Source organism: Hippocampus guttulatus, chromosome 4 (assembly GCF_054856545.1).
Source record: "Hippocampus guttulatus isolate MCC_2025c chromosome 4, RoL_Hgut_1.0, whole genome shotgun sequence".
Taxonomy (NCBI): Eukaryota; Metazoa; Chordata; class Actinopteri; order Syngnathiformes; family Syngnathidae; genus Hippocampus; species Hippocampus guttulatus.
Window position 1 is genome coordinate 25,390,074 of NC_141264.1, and position 17,737 is coordinate 25,407,810.

General features: G+C 45.2%; 1 protein-coding gene across 1 annotated transcript in view; it reads left to right on the forward strand.

Moving 5' to 3' along the window:
- The window catches only part of cspg4 (chondroitin sulfate proteoglycan 4), a 57,235-nt gene extending 45,224 nt beyond the window's left edge, over positions 1-12,011 (forward strand). The window contains exons 6-11 of the mRNA XM_086110133.1: positions 1,796-1,972; positions 4,897-5,095; positions 5,180-5,311; positions 5,839-5,999; positions 6,992-7,175; positions 7,879-12,011. Coding sequence (XP_085966259.1) covers positions 1,796-1,972; positions 4,897-5,095; positions 5,180-5,311; positions 5,839-5,999; positions 6,992-7,175; positions 7,879-9,743 — 2,718 coding nt within the window. The 3' untranslated portion in view covers positions 9,744-12,011. The remainder of the gene's footprint in view (positions 1-1,795; positions 1,973-4,896; positions 5,096-5,179; positions 5,312-5,838; positions 6,000-6,991; positions 7,176-7,878) is intronic.
- The last annotated feature ends 5,726 nt before the right edge of the window (positions 12,012-17,737 follow it).

Consider the following 17,737-nt stretch of genomic DNA (forward strand, 5'->3'; position numbering starts at 1 on the left):
GGCCTGGCCATCGGGGATTTCGGGAAAATACGTTCATTTTCCCCAAACGGCCCGTGTATTTCCGGGCCGGTCGTGGGCAACAATCCTTGGAGGAATGCTATGACTGCTAACACGAAAGCTTTAAAAGTCACGACCGGATAGGGAATAGGCACCAACCCTTGTGAATCACCAAAAAATAAAAAATTGGGAATTGTCACTTCCTCGAACTGGTTAGATTTGACGCTACAGTAGTACCTCTACTTACAAAATGAATATGTTCTGGAAGAAAATTCCTCAGTAGAAAATGTAAGTAGAGACACGTTTTCCACGTAAATGCCCTAATCCGTTCCAAGCCCCCCAAAATTCAAGTATGTTGCGTTCAAAAAAATCCTCTATTTTGACCTTTTGTATCTTGAAATTTCTTTCGTAACAAGAGGCAATATTTTCTTGTTGAGGCGTTTTGTAACTTGAACATTTCATATGAAGAGCTGTTCATAAGTAGAGCTACCACTGTAGTTGAAACTAAAAGACCAAGAGCTGAATTTATGAACGTCGAACTGTATCATGACGAACTAGACCACATCATGTTTATAAAGGTAATGCTAGTGAAGGGCAGAAAAAAAAAATTCTACTCAATTCAAATCAATATAAAAGAAATGATCGTGTCCTGTAAACACAGAGTCGAACAAGCACACAGACTCGTCTTTGGTGAGCGTGCTCCGTCGCTAATGACCTCGCTTGTTATTCCAGAAGCAACCCGTCATATGGGATCCATTTGGCACTTCCCGTTCCCCAAAGCGTTTCCTCTCGTCGGCGAGACCCTCGCCGGCTTTTCTCGAGATAAATGTACGACTGTCGTCTTTGACGAGCGGGGTGCCAGATCACTGTCTGAAGTGTCAAACTGGCTCCAGTCAAACAGGACTTCAAGGCCTTAGCGACGAGAAGCGCGCGAGAGATGCGGCGGTTTGCTGCTTTTGTACGCGGGCGGGGGGCAGAGGGAGACCCTGCCGCGGGCGGGGGCGCTTTCCGTGGCAGCTCGCGTGACAGCTGATGACCGATTCCTTGGCGTTTAGGTCTCGTCCCCGCAGAGACGATCTTACCTGTCCCTTTTGCAGCCAGACGTTACCAGCCGATTATTATCACGGCAAATAATAGCTCTGACTGGGAAACGACCGTTCGCGTCCTTTTTCGGACCCTTCAGGTATGATTCGAACAGACGTGAGGCCGTCGATCTTTGACGGCTTGGACGATGCAGTTTTTGGAAGCCCATCCGATGTTTTTTCTGTCCTCGACTGCAGTTCAGCGCCAGTTGAAGAACCTTTACGGCCATCACACTGCTTGTGTCATCCACCACCGTGAATGAAATAAATCAAACTGGCGCTGAACAGCAGACAGGGACAGAAAAACTTCTTGCCGGTCGGCAATTTCGCAAAGTCGATTTTCGAGCCGTGGGCAAGGGACTGATATGCTTGCAACAACTGCAAAGTTGAAGGTATGAAATACTCATGGCCTCATGTCGCTCCGAACGATACCCGAAACAAAATAGAAAAAGGAAGTGAATATTCATTTTTGGGACATCAACCAGGTGTGACCTGGAAAACCTCAGAGAGGCCGCAGCCCTTTACCGAATCGCAAAATTCAGATCTGTGAGGTAAACGTGTTCACCACCGTGCTACCCGCAGCTGAAAAACACGAGTTTGGAATTGAGTCGGGAAAGGAAAAGATGTAGTGCGGCACGTAGCTGTCAGCGTTTTGTTTTGCAAGCCCTGCCAAATGTGACAATGCCTCTCCGCGCGATCCCTTCTGTCCCCCCCAGATAAGACTCGGACAAATCTACTACGTGCACGACAGCAGCGAGAGCACCGAGGACAACTTCACCATCTCCGCCTCGGTTTATGAGATCGACCGCCGCAGCCTCCCCGTCACCGTCGCCGTGACTGTCAGGCCTGTCAACGACGAGCCGCCCAAACTGACGCACAACACCGGGCTGGAGGTAATGTTGCGCAACGTTCCCCTCACTGTTGCTCAGAGCTTTTTGATCTTCCTCGGCGTCCTCGCAGGTGAAATGTTGCCGACGTAAAATCTTTGCGGGTTGAACTTTTCGCTTGTTTTCCCGTCCTCTGATGAGGATTGAAGGTTTGCGGAAAGAGGAAAAACAATGAATCTGTAAGACAGGATCCGCTTTTCGTTCTTGAGTACCAGCAAGCCACCTACCGATGGTACTAGTTGTTGTAGTACTACTAAAAGTAGTACGAGTACTTGTCGTAGTAGGACTTAAGATCTTGATGAATAGAATAAAATCAATTCAATTGTAGATGAGCCTGAGGCTCAGAGCTCAGCGTCTTCATCTTCAAATGCACCTTCCAATTGAAATTAAGTGGATACAAAAAGTGTACACACCCTTGCTCAAATGCCAGGTTTTGGACCAGGAGCCAATCTGCCAAACATGCGCGAAAAAATGTGGCACGGTTCAACGAAACCAATGTTGAACGTTTTGACCAAAACTCTAAATGGTAACACAACAGGGTCAAAAAGAACACCATCACGACAGTAAAGCACGGCGGCCGTCGCATCGTGCTATGGAACTGTTTTTCTTTCGCTGGATCTGGGACTTTAGATGAGGTGGAGTGAACTATGAACATTTACAAATAGCAGTCAAAACCTTCAGGCTTCTCGTACAAAGCAAAAATACAACCGCAAAAGTTTAATTGAACAGCTGAAATTGATTTGGGGTTGATCAGAGGCACTTTTTATGTGATTCTTGCTGCCTAACCATGGCATCTATTGTGTTTAAAAAAATATATTCCCTTCACAAATCGATCATCAAATTAAGACAACCCAAGTCTGTCAAGCGGTCCGTTTTGACTTTGGTCTAAGTTTGGAAGAGTCCCTCCATAGTTTGGAGTGTTGGGAAAAGTCAGGCGTAATCAGCTCCCACAACTGGAAAGCAAGCGTGTCATTCAGCCTTTTCCGGCCCTCCTCCTGCGGCTGCACGTTTCCCCGGCAACCCATATTTTAAGAAAAACCGACAAAGCGTCCGCCATTTGATGAAGAGGCCTGGCGGTGGCACGGGGTTGCGCTGCGGCGGTGGCGCGCCGCGTGTAATACGATCGCACGGCGAGTGGCGCTCTGGTTGATTTAAAGCAAGAAGTGCATGCGCGGTGACCTCCGAGGCCCGTGATCAGGCGATGATGAGTAACATGGGGCTCAGCTCAGGCGCTGCCCTAACTCAGCGTTGATCTCTTTTGGCAGAGTCTGCTGGGACTCCATTAGCGTTTGCACCAGGGGTGGGCAACCTACAGCAAGTGGGCCATACACAGGTCGCGAGATTGCTTGATGCAGACCGCCATACAATTCGAAAAGCAAATAAAACCTCAACTGAACTGTTATTACATTTATGATGAAAACTACTATTGATCTACAATCATTGAGACAATTTTCCCCACATGACTACTATAAGAACTAGAATGACCCGACCCTTTTTATCTTCGGCACAATGCATTCTGAGTTACATCTCTTAAGGTAAATTTTAAAAAAGCAAGAAAAATGTAAGAAAAGTGTGTATTTTTAAATTATACTTTAAATTTCAATAATTAATTTATTGATTTGTTCAACATTTATATTCCTGGTCACGTGACATGTTTGCCACTTTGCGAACTTGGGTAGAACTCAGAGACCACAAGAAGCCAATTCACAAAATAAATTGTCAATCCCACACCACAAACAGATAAGTGTGGTTATTTGAAGGACTCCATCTTATAAAGGAGAACAACATTGTCCGTTTAAAGATTTAAAAAAAAAACATTTCCAACTCACCACTTAGTCGTTTCCATCATGGCCACAGCCGCCGTGTGAAGTTTATGTCACTTGGTCAGGTTATCCTTCATTGACTTGTCCCACTTTTCACAAAGTGTGTGCAGCCCACAGTCCAGTTTCAGGAAAAGATGTTTTCAAAAACGATGCAGCCTCACAGCCAAACAGGAAGCACTCGAGCAACGTTCAAGTTGTTTCCCAGTACTTAAACGTGTTTGTTGCATCAAAATGGGTGAAATGTCATCCATTTGGTGTCAGCTTTATTGGTTTTATGTCGCACATTCATTTACCTTGAAAAAGTATCGATCCAGTCATTTGTAAAAGCACCTGGTCGCGCTGTCTCATTAACGACAATGTGTGCGTCACTTACGGGGCGCTCCGATGTCGCCATCTACCGTCACATCCCGGAACTGCACGTTGACGTCACGAGGTGGCGACTGTGCGTGCTTGCGTGCGCGCGAGTGACCTCATCAAAAAAGCAAACTACCAAATATTCCTGTTTATATCGTTTGTATTTGATTGATCCCTTATTTTTCTAATATCACGACGTAATAATAATGAATGGATGGAAAAAAAAATATATATACGTTTTTACAACACAATTGGATTAATTAAAAAATAAAAATATATACCTGTATATATTGTTATTTTGACTTCAAAATGGCGCCGCGTGAGTGGCTGCCTTTCCAGCAGCTCCTATATTTTGTTGTTCTACTTCTTCCTTTCATAACTTTGCTGCTGTGAATCGGGAATTTCTCCATTGCGAGACTAATAAAGGTTTTCTTATCTTATCTTATAAATGAAAAAATATTCAGAATTTTTCCCATTTACATTTAGCACTAATAATACCAATAAATGTATGCATACACAAAATATTTTCAAAGTGTTTTTAATATGTATCTATAAATGTAAAAAAACAATAAGAGCATTAAAAATATATATATATGAAGAGACACACTATGATTGACTGGTGAGCCCGCCTCTTGTCTGAAATGAGCTGGTATAGGCTTCAGTTACTTGCAAAGGAGAGCAAGGGCACTGTGGGAAATGGACACATGGCTATTGGAAGACTTGATCCGTGTCTTCTCCCTGGGCTCCCGCCAGGTGCTCGCCGGCGAGGAGGCCGACATCACGTCCAGCATGCTGAAAAGTGAAGATGCCGATACCCCCGCCGAGGATGTCTATTACAACGTGGAGTCGCCCACCAGCGGGATGGTGGCCTTGAAAGACTTCCCCGAGGAGGCCGCCGTCAACTTCACCCAGGCCCAAATTGATAACGGGGAGGTCATCTTCATTCACGAGGGTGACGACTCGCACACACACCTGAGCAGGCATCAGCCGTATGTGCTTCTGTATTTTTCCAAACTCAACTCTTGCACGTCTCCAGGTGAGGAGTCTGGCGGTTTCAACTTCACGGTGACAGACGGCGAACACACGTCTCCGCTCTACAGATTTGTGGTCACGGCCAGGCCCCTCACCATCACCATGGAAACGCAAGAGGAGCTCATGGTGTTTCCAGGTGAGACGTCCACATCCTGCTCAGTAGAGAGCAGGCGAGAACCGCTGAAATGGCTTTCGGTTGAAAGAGAATCAAGAAAATTTGCAGCGTGTCATTTTGATTGAGTCTTTGCATGACTTTTTACTCTGCAGTTAAATCTATTTTTAGTCTGACAGGCCGTGTTCTTGATGGGAAAACACCAACCATTACAGTTTACTGATCACTAAAGTCATTTTATTTTCCAACACGTGCTATTTCAACAAAGCAAACCGCCAAAGCGGTTTTCATTTGACGTTAGGACTTCATTTTCCAACATCTCTGTGAACCTGAGTAGATTCTACTGATGAGGAACATTAAAAAAAAGTGATTTAATATTGTCAAGCCTTGAGTATTTCAAAACCTAATGAGCACATCCCATGTGAAATTATATAAAACATAGCCTAAACGGACTCTGGAGTCTGCTTAACTACACTGCCTGTAAGTTCATTTGACACCGATTAACTCGTGTGTGTGTGTGTGTGTGCGTGCGCGCGCGTGGATGCCCGTAGGAACCAGGCAGCCTATCACGGCTGCCAATCTGGGTGCCGTGACTAACGAGGACGGAAACGAGATCAGCTACTCGCTGCTCCACCCTCCCCGTTTGGGGAGACTCATTCTGGCCAACGACAAGAACCAAATGGAGGAAATCAGTCGATTCTCCCAAACTCAGGTGACCACTTTGTACGAGCTTTGATCAAAATACATCGAAGGTCAAGAATTAGAAAAGATATATTGAAATATCAAGCAGGCGACAGTCCGAAACTCCAACACAACCCCATTTTGGCACCCTTTCGTTGGGTACCACTTACTTTGGGAGAATAGCTCACGGCTGGAGCCTGATACTCCTCCATCAACTGGTGGACAGAGAATGGTCTCCCGCAGATAGAAATGAGAAGTAAAAAAGAGGAATGAAGTGGTGTGAAGTGGCCATTTTTGGGTCATTTTGGCCATTTTCAGGGGTCTTTTGAAGATACAGCCTACTCTAGCTGTCCAAACACAAGCTCAGGACCGCCCAAATGAACGGATGTCATTAGCTGGTCAAGAAAAGCCCATTTTTGTCCCATGTGAGGCAAAGACAAGTCATCCTTGCAGTTTTAAAACATTGCACGATTTTTAATGCAATTTTCATTACGAATGGGCTCACTGGGTGATTATGAGCTCCACGCCTTGGCTCTATTCCCCCCCCCCCCCAAAATGGACGGAGACAGACAAAAGGCATTCACATATTCATCAACACCAACTAAACAAAACGTTTCTGCCGACAAACTTCTGAGAAGTAACGTCACAATTTGATTATTTGAGTTTTTCAGTGGGTTTGTGTGTGCACTCGTTTTATTTTACTTGAAAGTGTGTTTGAGTAAGAGGGTGAGTTGAGTGCAGGACATGGCGACCTCAGAAAATAAACACGAGCCGCCACATTCCAAGGCACGGTCCCGAGATGCGGGGTGCCAATTTCACTGTAGTTCTTTTCGACATCGAAGAGGAAGAAGACATTGGTCCAAAAACGTCGGCTGTGCTCTCCAGAGTAACAAAAATAATGAGCTCTGCTTGAAGATATGCCTTTGAGAACATTTTTAAGGGCATAAAAAAAATGTTTAAATAAATAAATACAAGTTACTGTCCAACTGTTCGTCCTAAAATCGTGTCTCTCCTTGTCCTCAGCTGGAGTCTGGAGCGGTCTTCTATGAGCACCAGATGCCCGAAAAGCCCTTCTGGGTGGTGCGGGACTCCGTGGAGCTCATTCTGTCCTCCCAGCCTGCCCCGGATGTCCGTCACATGCTGCCCATCACCATCTCTTACTATGCGACGCATAGCAACATTTCCTCACAGATGTGGAGGAACAAAGGTGAATGTCTAGTTTTTTCTGTTGTCGTGCACAGTCAAAGCCGAAGACTTTGCCACTCCTCCACATGTGGTGGTCCCTTCATTTGTCAGGTGTGATTTTGCCGGATATGACTTTCTTCTGGTTTTCTGAGAAGTGGCTTTGGCATGGGGCAGCCCGTTTTCATCGCCAGCCCAGTTAAAATGGATCTTTGACATCTGTAGATGTCAACGGCAATGAATGACAATTGACCAGTGAATCGGAAACACTGCGCCATGGCACATTAGTGTGCCGTGAGGGATCATCGGGGTACCGTGGGAAATTAGGGACAAATGTCCCGCAATTGGCTGCCGAACAGTTCAGGGTGGACCGCGCCTTTCACCCACAGTCAATTGGGAAAGTCTCAAACTCACCCGCAATCCTAATGAGGATAAGCGCTGTAGAAACTGCAGGGATGGTTGAGTCCCCCTGGCAACTAGACCAGGGTATAGTCTGGCTTTGGTTTTGTTCTAAGTCCCTCACGATGAGCCTGAACAGAACAAGCAGTACAGAAAATGTCTAGATTGATAGGTTAAAAGATGTCTCTGTGTGTCACAAACAAGTCTCCAGTGAAGGTTGTTTCACTCGGACTGTCCGCCAAATTTGCTCATATTGCAGACGAAAGAACGACTTAATCGTTGTTGAATCTTGTCAGCCCTTTGTAATGTGCTCATTGTTTCCCCCACAGGTCTGGAAATCGTGCAAGGCCAGAGGAAAACGATCGATGACTCCATCTTTGATGCTTCCAACCTCCAGGCCAGCCTTCCTGAGCCGGAGAACGCAGATGTGGTCTTCGAGATCAAACGTTTCCCTGACCATGGACGTATCACCCTCGGGGGTCAGGACCTTCCCCGGGATTCGCCTTACTTCACGCAGGGGGATGTGACCCGAAGAGAGCTGGAATACCTCCATGATGATTCAGCGGCCTCCTTTGACAGCTTTTCCTTCAGGGCCTGTCTGAGGTCTCGGGTTGATGGCGTGACGTCAGACTCTGTAGTCCTGGAGGAGATCTTTAACATCTCCATCAAACGACGGGGTTCTGAACCCCCGGAACTCGTCACCATTGACCAGCTACTGGAGGTTCTACAAGGATCAGTGATCCTTGTGACCCAGAAGCATCTGAACACCCATGATGAAGACAGCCCGCCAGATGAGGTCCATTTCAAGGTCACCAAAGCCCCCAAAAACGGGCACCTGATTGACGCCCACACCATGGACATGCTCTCTGAGTTCACCCAAGAGATGATCAACAACGAGCAGGTGGGCTTTCACAGCGACGGCAGCCTTGCAGATGGCTTTGTGGAATTCATCGTGTCAGACGGGGAACATCAGACGGAGCCGCAAACGCTTCACATCGGAATCCTAGCTCGCACCCTCATTCTGGACAAAGCCCCGGAGATCAAAGTGAAGCAAGGAGATGATGAAACTCTGGTGACCGAGGAAATGCTGAGAGCGACCACCGGTGGCCCTGTGGAGGAAGACGTCATCTACAAGATCACAAATGTTCCCAAGTACGCGGCGGTCATGGTAGACCGGCAGCCCACTTCAGCTTTCACCCAGAAACAGATCAAGGAAGGAAGAGTTAGCGTTCGCTTTGTGAAGTCCACCTCGCCCCGCGACAGCGTTGCATTTGTTGCTCGAAGTCGGGCAGCGAATGTGTCGTCTGTCCTCAACATCACGGTCCAGCCCTTGGCCAAAATTGCTCAAGATCCTCTACTGCCCGAAGACTCACTTGTTCAACTCGACAGGAAGCTTTTGGATGCAACACCCCTGGAGAACAAAACCAGGTCCTCCCCGACGTTCACGGTCATCCAGCAGCCACGGGCCGCTCGGTTCGTCAAGTCTGGCGGTCCCGGTGCAGGCCAGCTTGTGGACTCATTCAGCCAGCGGGACCTGGATGAAGGGCGCGTTGCTCTAGAAATCCCCAAAAGCTCCTCCGGGTCCCAAGATGGGGTCACTCAGGATGAGGCCCGCTTCTTACTAAAGGCTCACGGGGTCCCCCCAGCAGAGTGTGTACTTTCCTTTCAAACTGGCCCTTACAATGCCTCTGGTGTCTACCCCGCCACTCTACTGAGGGTCCCCTCAGAGGCCCCAACAAAGGACCGGAAAGACAAGCCCGCTGTGAGTGTGTACCCCCTTGCAACCACCGAAAGCCCTCGTTGGAAAGCCAACCAGGACCAACCCCACGGGAACGCTCACACCACCGCAACCCCGTCTGACAGCGGTTTTCACAGGAACCCCGTGGTTTCTCGACGCGGCAACATCTGGTCTATTCTCATCCCCATCCTCGTCATCCTCATCCTCCTGCTCCTGGCAGCCCTCTTGGCATACTACCTGGTCCGTAAAAACAAGACAGGCAAGCACAACGTCCAGACGGCGGCGGCGGCCAAGCCAAAAAACGGCGAGGTGGCCGGCACGGAAACCTTTCGGAAGACCGACCCGGCCAATAACATTCCCATGTCTAACATGGATTCCAAAGAGGCTGACCCGGAGCTGGTGCAGGACTGTCGGACAACGACTCCGGTCTTGAAAAAGAACCAGTACTGGGTTTGAGACTTTGACCCCCTGGCCCCCACCGCCAGAGGTGGATCCTCAAGTGTTTGGAGCCTCCTCCGAGTCTTCTCAGTATTAAAGACTTCTTGCCACAGCAGTTTGATGGATTTTTGTTCTTTGACGCAAACGGTCGCATACTTCTCTCGACTCAACTGTGGACTGATTCTCAGGCAACATAACACTGAATAGTTGTTTGGTAAGGCAAGAGGCAGTTTCTTATCTTCAAATGCCATGTATATTTATTTTAGCATTCCTCTCTGTCAAAGGGCACAAATGACATAAACATGATCGGTGTTTGCAAAAACAAAAAAAAAGTATGCTATGCGTGCTCGACCATCTTCTATCAGAGGCCCGCATTTCCTGTTCACAGTTTCCATCGTCGGTCAGCTTCCAGCTCATGAACGGAGCTGTTAAGTGTACATCCGGTCAATGATGATGTCAACACACTTAGGCCCAGATGTGGCGTATCTGGACAGTGACAGTTTGGATTATTTTTGACTTTAGACACCATCACAATGAGTTTTAAGTAAGACAAGTAGACTGCCTCCATTTTCGAGAGCCCCCAACCTTTCTTGCCCCACGGACCGGTTTATTGTCAGACCTTATTTTCAGGGACTGGCCTTTACAACAAAATAAAATGATATGACCTGCATGAAAACAGTGATATTTTCTAAACATGGTGCGTGGGAATCTCCGGTTGAGGCAAATCCGTATTTTAAGTCGGACTCCTGATACTGTCAATTAAATGTCGCCTTCTATTTCTTGGAAGTGGTCGGCTCCTCTTCTGTCTCCTGGTTGAGCCTTTTCCCCTTCCCAGAGTTGTTTGTTTTTGTACTCATTTTGCTAGCTCCCGGGTTTCATTTTATTCCGAGAACCCCACCTTGACCTGCGTCAAGCGTAACTTATTATAGACGGATGTAACAGGGAGTCCCAGTCATTTTTCAAAATAAAACATCTTTCAGATTCTGAAATGAATGAAACGGAAGTCATATAAGTTATTTTTCTTTCTATGCGGCCTGTTACCAAATGATCCACGGACCGGTACCAGTCCGCGGCCTGGGGTTTGGGGACCCTGTTCTAGAGGACTTTTTTTGGAAGGCCAAGAAATTGGATATTCGGGCAAAGTATTTCCTGGGAGGGCATGTCAAATTTGGTGCTGTCCAATTGGCTCCAAAGCTATTGGCCTTGTTTCAAATCCATCTTGGTGGTGCGTATTGTCCAAATACTAACCGGACTGTAAATGTATAGGTTGTGTTGTCCAGAGGATTTCAAACTGCCTTTTGCCTCTTCTGTGCTTTCTAGTTTGTTTGTTTGTTTGTTTGTTTGTTTTTTCCTTACCGTTCTCAGGGCTAAATTCAGTTTAACATCATCACTCGAAGCATTTCAGCAGCGTATCTTTTTGGGGGGAGATGGTTCGGTACTAAATATAACTCGTCTTTCAAACTTGAATTTAGCTCCGAGGACTGACTATTTGCGCTTCCAAAGTTTTGGTGAGCCTCCTTCACTCGAGTGGACTGGCAGCACAAAGCGGCACAGGAAGTTTTGGTGCGAAACAGCTCCGCTTGGCGCAGGAGGTGATCGGAATGGTTTTTCAAAACATTCCATACTGTATGTAAGCTAAATATAGTAACACTATGAGGTTATGTGGATTTTTAAAATTTTTATTTTTTTTTTGGTGACGATTGAAGACTTTACCTCCCTTCCCTGTTCCTCTCTGACTGGTGAATGAATTTGACCAGGGGTCCCTCTGGCTTGCGGACCAGATGCGGCACCTGCGAGGGCATTTGATTTGATTGTCGTCACAAATCAGATGGAATGTTATGAAATCCCATCATATTTAAGCCGCAGATGCTCATAATGTGTTTCGATGAAAATGGGCTTGTCGTACTCGAAATTTGTCAATTTACAAGCCTTGGATGGGGAAAAAGGTTCCCCACGGTTGAACTCGACTTTCGTTTCTCCACTAATCAAGGGCTCAAAGTTGTCGCTTTTGTTACTTTTGTCCTAGCGTTCAAAACGTAACTTTTTTTGTTTACTATGTACTGAAATGTCTTGACATGTTAAATCGTAATGTGTTTTTTCTTCCAGTTGGCACAAAGCTCAGGAAGTGATGTGTTCAAGGACACTTTGTATTTCCTGTGAAACGTTTGGCTATTCATATTTCTCACTTCCCCCCCCCCCCCACACACACACATTTTATTCCTTTTTTTGGTTTGAATAATCTGTCTCTGTGTGCCGCTGTATTCAAATTAAACAACACTCAATGAAGACTAACCGCCATCCTCTCTCACTCGCCGCTCCCTTTTTCTTTCCCTCCACAGTTTCATCTGCACGCCTCCTTTGTTCATTCATTATTTATTGTTTCTTTCATTGCCCTTACATCACCCCCATGCTACAAGAGACCTTTTTTCCGAAGATCAACTTCCAGAACATGACAAGCGTCCATCTAAGCCACCGAAAGGGTTTCCATTTCACTAATTTCAATAAAAACACTGATGCAACAAAGGCTCTGTTCATTGATTTGCTCAGTCGCGCAACTTTAAAAGTATGAACCATGTAAGATTCGAACAGCACTCGTTTCATTAGCAGGAGTAATTCGCAAAATGGGTTTAGAGGTCAAATCCATCACTTCAAATTATTTGAACTCATGGCAACATGGAGGATGAGTGGTTGGTACATCTGTATCGCATTTCAGAGGTGGTGGGTTCAAATCGGGGCTCGGGAGAATGTAGAGATGGATTTTCCACGTCATGATTGATTGTTTTTGTTTCTGCCAAATTTGACCTCACAATAACAAAAACAAGTGCGGTATGAATACCTTACTAACGGCGTGAATAAAATCATCTTTGTAAGGGCAGAATTGTTGAAGCAACTTTTTGTATTGAATGTCAATTAAGTGACAATTAAGTGATGGGGGCACCTTCATAATGGGAGTCAGTTAAATTGCAAATTGTTAAGTAATAATAATTATGATGATGATAGCACACACACTGAAATAAAGAATAATTAAAAAGAGATACAAGAGATATATTTACCTCCCGTTACAATTATGTTTTATGTTACAATTATAACAATAAATCATTAATTTTTAAATCGTTACAATCTGTTAAAATGTATTCTATTATTCTTATTTATTTGTAGTAGCAGTAGAAATGATAGGAATTAATTGTAATAGCAGTGGTCGCATATTTTTTTTGTTGTTACAGATGCAATACGCTGACTGGACCACCGGGTGGCAGTAAGGTACAATATTGCCATCGATGTGAAAAAGAATGAACAACATTCCAGTCGATTTGGTGCGCGCACGCGTGCGCCCGTCTCGACTGACGCTTTTCCCAAACTGAGCCCAGCTGTGCCTGCGTGCTGACGTCATCACGTCCCCGCTGTGATTATGCAAGTGATGTCGCTGTTGGATGGCTTGCAAGGGGAATAGAATCCAGATCGTGTTGTTGTGATTGTTTTTTTTTTTTTTACTGGTATATTTGTTTTGTTGCGCTCCGACGAAACGCCTGATTTTATTTTTACGCCACAGCAGCACACATTTAATTTGCGTTTTTATACACATTCGAAAACGTATTCACGATATAACCACTCACTCCCAACATTCTTACCTTAAGGACAACTTGGAATCGTTCATTCATTAACATATTCGTTACGTTTTTGGAAAGTAGTAGCACCGGAGCCAAGAGTAGAGGTTCAAACCGCAAACGTTAAGAAGTGCGTGGCAGACGTACGAGACACTCGATCACTGTGCTGAGAAGCTTGAATTTGTTTTTTAAATGTCATCAAAGGCTCTGGCTACTAGTAAACAGCCAGCGGGCCTGAGTTTGCCTATCCCTGCTTGTGAACAGTAGAAAAAAGGAAATGTTTCCCTTTATTTCTGAACACTGAGCAGACATGATGTTCCCTCCAGATGCCCCGATCGTGAAAGCAGCACGATTCTTTCATGTCGCTGGCCGAGTGGCCGACATCGTCTTGTGTAAGTTTGGAGCAAAATGATTCTTCCAGTCTTTTAAAAAAAATAAATAAAAACGGGAAAACAGCTCGAGACTGGGAAGAGGAGGAGTCATTCTTGAGATGCCAGGAGGATAAATACTTGTTTCCTTAAAGTGGGGGGAATTAAACCGCGAGAAGTTGTTTTTAACTTCTTGAAAAAAAAGAGGCCTGCTGGTAACCATGCTGTTCAAAAAAAATCTAAACCAGGTTGCAATGAGGTTTGAGATAAATAGGAGCACTTCCTGTTGGGCTTGACTGAGCCCTTCTTATCTCTTCTTAGCCCCAGTTGGAGCACAGCACCGCAGGAAATGATCATTACTTGCGGCTGCCAATTCTGAGGTGTGTGCGGAAAAAAAGATGATGAAGGAATAAAAGAAAATGTAGCCCTAAAACATCCAAATGCTACAGTGGTTATTAAAAAAAAAAAATCCCCAAAACAAGTTTGACTCTGCAACATTATGCACAGTTTGGATATTTAATTCCGTGAGTCTTTATCATACCACTAGAGGGAGCCCGTGAGCCTCTAGTGCGACTGTAAATTAATTGAAGAAGGAACCTATCATGACGTCAGTTCATCAGAGCCACAGTTCACGCGCAGGCTTTCAAGACCGAGCCCATTTGTAGGCCATCGCTGACCAAAACAGCAGCACCTACCAAAGTACGTAAACTGCGACTTACTGTATATTTTGAGTTCCCTGCGCAGTATTAAAGATAATCTCATGCTATGGCGAGACGACAAATGGCTTAAGGGCAGTGTTGTGCATGTCCATGTTTATGTTCAGGCCTACGTAAATTCCGGTTGCACTGCATTTCTCCATATCAGTCCTTTAAATGGTGTTTTAAACTCCACTTTCAGTTGAATGCAACGAACCATTAACAGTTGATTTTTTTTTTCTAAAAAAACTGAAATGAGCATTCACTCTCACATGCAGCTGTCAGACAGGGGTTCAATTGCAGAACCGCCCCGCCACCCCGAGGCCATATGTCGTGGTCAGGAAGTCAACATGACAACATACACTTGTGCAGCCAACAGGGAGCACACGCACGCACGCACGCACGCACTCAGACAGCTGGAGGTGAGAGAAGCGATTGTGAATTGTTGACTGTTGCCCACTAGAACACGTGCGCGCGTTTGTGTCACGCTTGTGAGCAACATTCAATCAGTCATTCTGTCTTGTGTCACTATTTCAGCGAATGATTTGAGTTCCAACCGGCATAACGTTTGAAAATTTCCATGGCACAAATGGTGCAGTCAAGCATTGCCCATTTTGTGTCGTACGTTGATTGTTCAAAGTATGGTACAACTCCTGACGAGTAGTATGTGGGCGCCCTCTTGTGGTATGTGAAAGAATCACAGCCAGTATCCGTTTCTGTATATTTAACTTTGAATAACAATTTGTTTTTCGTCATTCATTGAGGAAACTTTATTTTAATGTGCAAGGCATAAATGATATATAAATGTTATCTAGGTTTGCCCTGTATCGAAATCAACTCAAAACGGCCTTACCAAAGAATTTTAAAGCAAGACATTTTTATTTCAACAACCCTCTTCAACATGTCTTGATAGTATACAAATAATGACACACTGTACACAGCAGTGTTTAGAAATGTGTCCGCGTCGGTTCACGTGGCCCAGCAGACAACTGATAAGTATTGCAAACAGCAGAAGCTCGTGTCTGTTTTTGTTGAGGCCTGTTTAGGTTTGCCTCAATGCGACAGAGCACGCTGAACATGGAGTCGGTTGACGCCGATGACTTCCGATGACCTCCCCGTGTCTTATTTCAATTGTCAAAACTTGGTCAAGTAAATAATTAGAAAATAGATGAAATGATACGTGTATCATAAGTAACAATGATAAATCATTTAAAATCAATCCTACGATAAAATCATTAACTAAGTTCAATACAATGACTAATGAACAATGCGATTCCTTTCATGACATTTGAGGTAATTATTCCCCAATTTTGATTGATGCATTATAGTCTATTTAATTGCTTTTATTTTAATTTAATTTTGACACAAACAACACTCCATAAATGTCCACTGTTATTTACTTTAAAATATGTTTTCCAGAGTCACCCCACGAAAGGGTTTGGCTGTTTGACTGAAACAAAAAATATATATATCATGAGGTTGCCTTTGATGACGTCTCTTTGAGGTACACACTATGTTCCACTCATCGCGTGCGCCATGTGTACATTAACTCGTGTTCACTCCAAGCTAACAGCAACAGCAATAGCCTCACGTCATATGGAAGGATTTGTCAGACACTTTTCCAGTCAAATTGCAGACTCATCCCATATATTACCATACATCCTAATTCTGTCGCTTTAGCTGTTAGCGTGAGCAATCGTCCTCAACCAGGTTTTTTGCATTTTCTACCCGCAGGGTACAAGTGGAGTGGAAAAATAAACTGTGACATCAACGCCCAGCAGCCAACAACCACTAACATCTGGCTTTTGTCCACAAAAGCTTGATTGTCGGTGGCATTTTCTTCATAAAGGCCAAAAACAACACCGTCGCTGGCCGACCGCGGTCATGCTGACTAGCCGCTAGCCTCATCCGTGGCGCAAATCAAATTTGAAAGTTGGTCCGAAAAAATATTAATAAAGTTGAATCTTTAAAAAAAAAAATTAAACGGTTCACATGGACTAAATTTTGGCCAATGACAAAGACAATATGGGAGTCGAGAGTTTAGGTGTGACCTTTTCTGTTGAATCCAAGTTTCACACTTTCTTAACTTTTATTCTATTTTCAAAAGGTTGAGATCTTTGGAAAACTTGCTAAAAACAGAAACAAACCACATAAAAGAATTATAGAAAGTCAAGGGCCCGGGACTATGTGATAAATGTCTTTTCTTTTTGACCAAGAGCCCAAGACCTTCCATGGACCAAGACCTTTAGTTTAACCGAAGTGCCTTTAAGCAAACTCCTGCATTCTCGGGGTCCCCAAAATTTCCCGACGCATTTCAGCAAACTGGTTAAGAACTTGGGGGGCGACGGAGCGGTCCAAGAACAACGCAGGCACTCATGTACCTTGTCTCTGTTGTGGCCATCGTTTCTTCCACATACCGAAAGAGTGACATCACCCAGGGCGGACCCCCGTTACCCCTCTCTGAACATTCTTTGCGGGGTTGTCATAATCTTATGCATGCAGCTGATTAGTTGGATCTCTCCCTGTAGCAAACACAGAAAGATGTTGCGTCAGGAGAGCATGCGGCAGTTCTGCATGTTGATGTTGGAAACGAAAAAGTATCATGCACACAATATGATCCCAGGAAGTATCTGAGGTGGTCTTACATGTCGAGCAGTGGGGCGAGACGGTGCTTTCATACCCACAAAGATGCCGACATGGCAAGTTATTTTAAGAGGGAGGGTCCTTGGGGAAATTCGCTCTGGAGCTGTCAGGCCTTCGCTGCTTTTCATCATGGCTGTTTCTCCATGTGATTTCCCGACATGCAGTCATAGAGCAGAGTAAGGGGGGGGGGGGGGGGGGGGGGGGGGGAGGACATCAGCTTCTTGTCCAAAAACTTGACATCAAGCACAACCCTTAATAAAGGAGACATACAGTATTGTACACTTTGTTTTGCAGTTAAAACAAAATCACCCTAATGTCTTAATATTACGACTCTCGATAATCTTTTGCCTAAATACACCAAGGATCAAGAGTTAGGGCACAATTTTCACCTTCTTTTAACCCTATGAACTTGACTGAGGTGGGGGGCCTGTCTCATGCTAGTGAGCCACTGCTCATTCAAGCCTCTTTTCTGGTTGGCAGGAGCGGCCAACCATGGCAACCATGACGACATCAAGCACCAACAAAATTACAGTGGGACGGGGATCGCGCCCAGGGAACCAAGAAAGCCCACGGCTGGTCCTCGAGAGGCCCTATCCGGCCATTTTTAGATGTCTCTCTCCTCCAACACACCTGATTCAAATGACCATGATCATTATCAGGCTATCTACAAAGCTTGCTGATGAGCTGATCATTTGAATCAG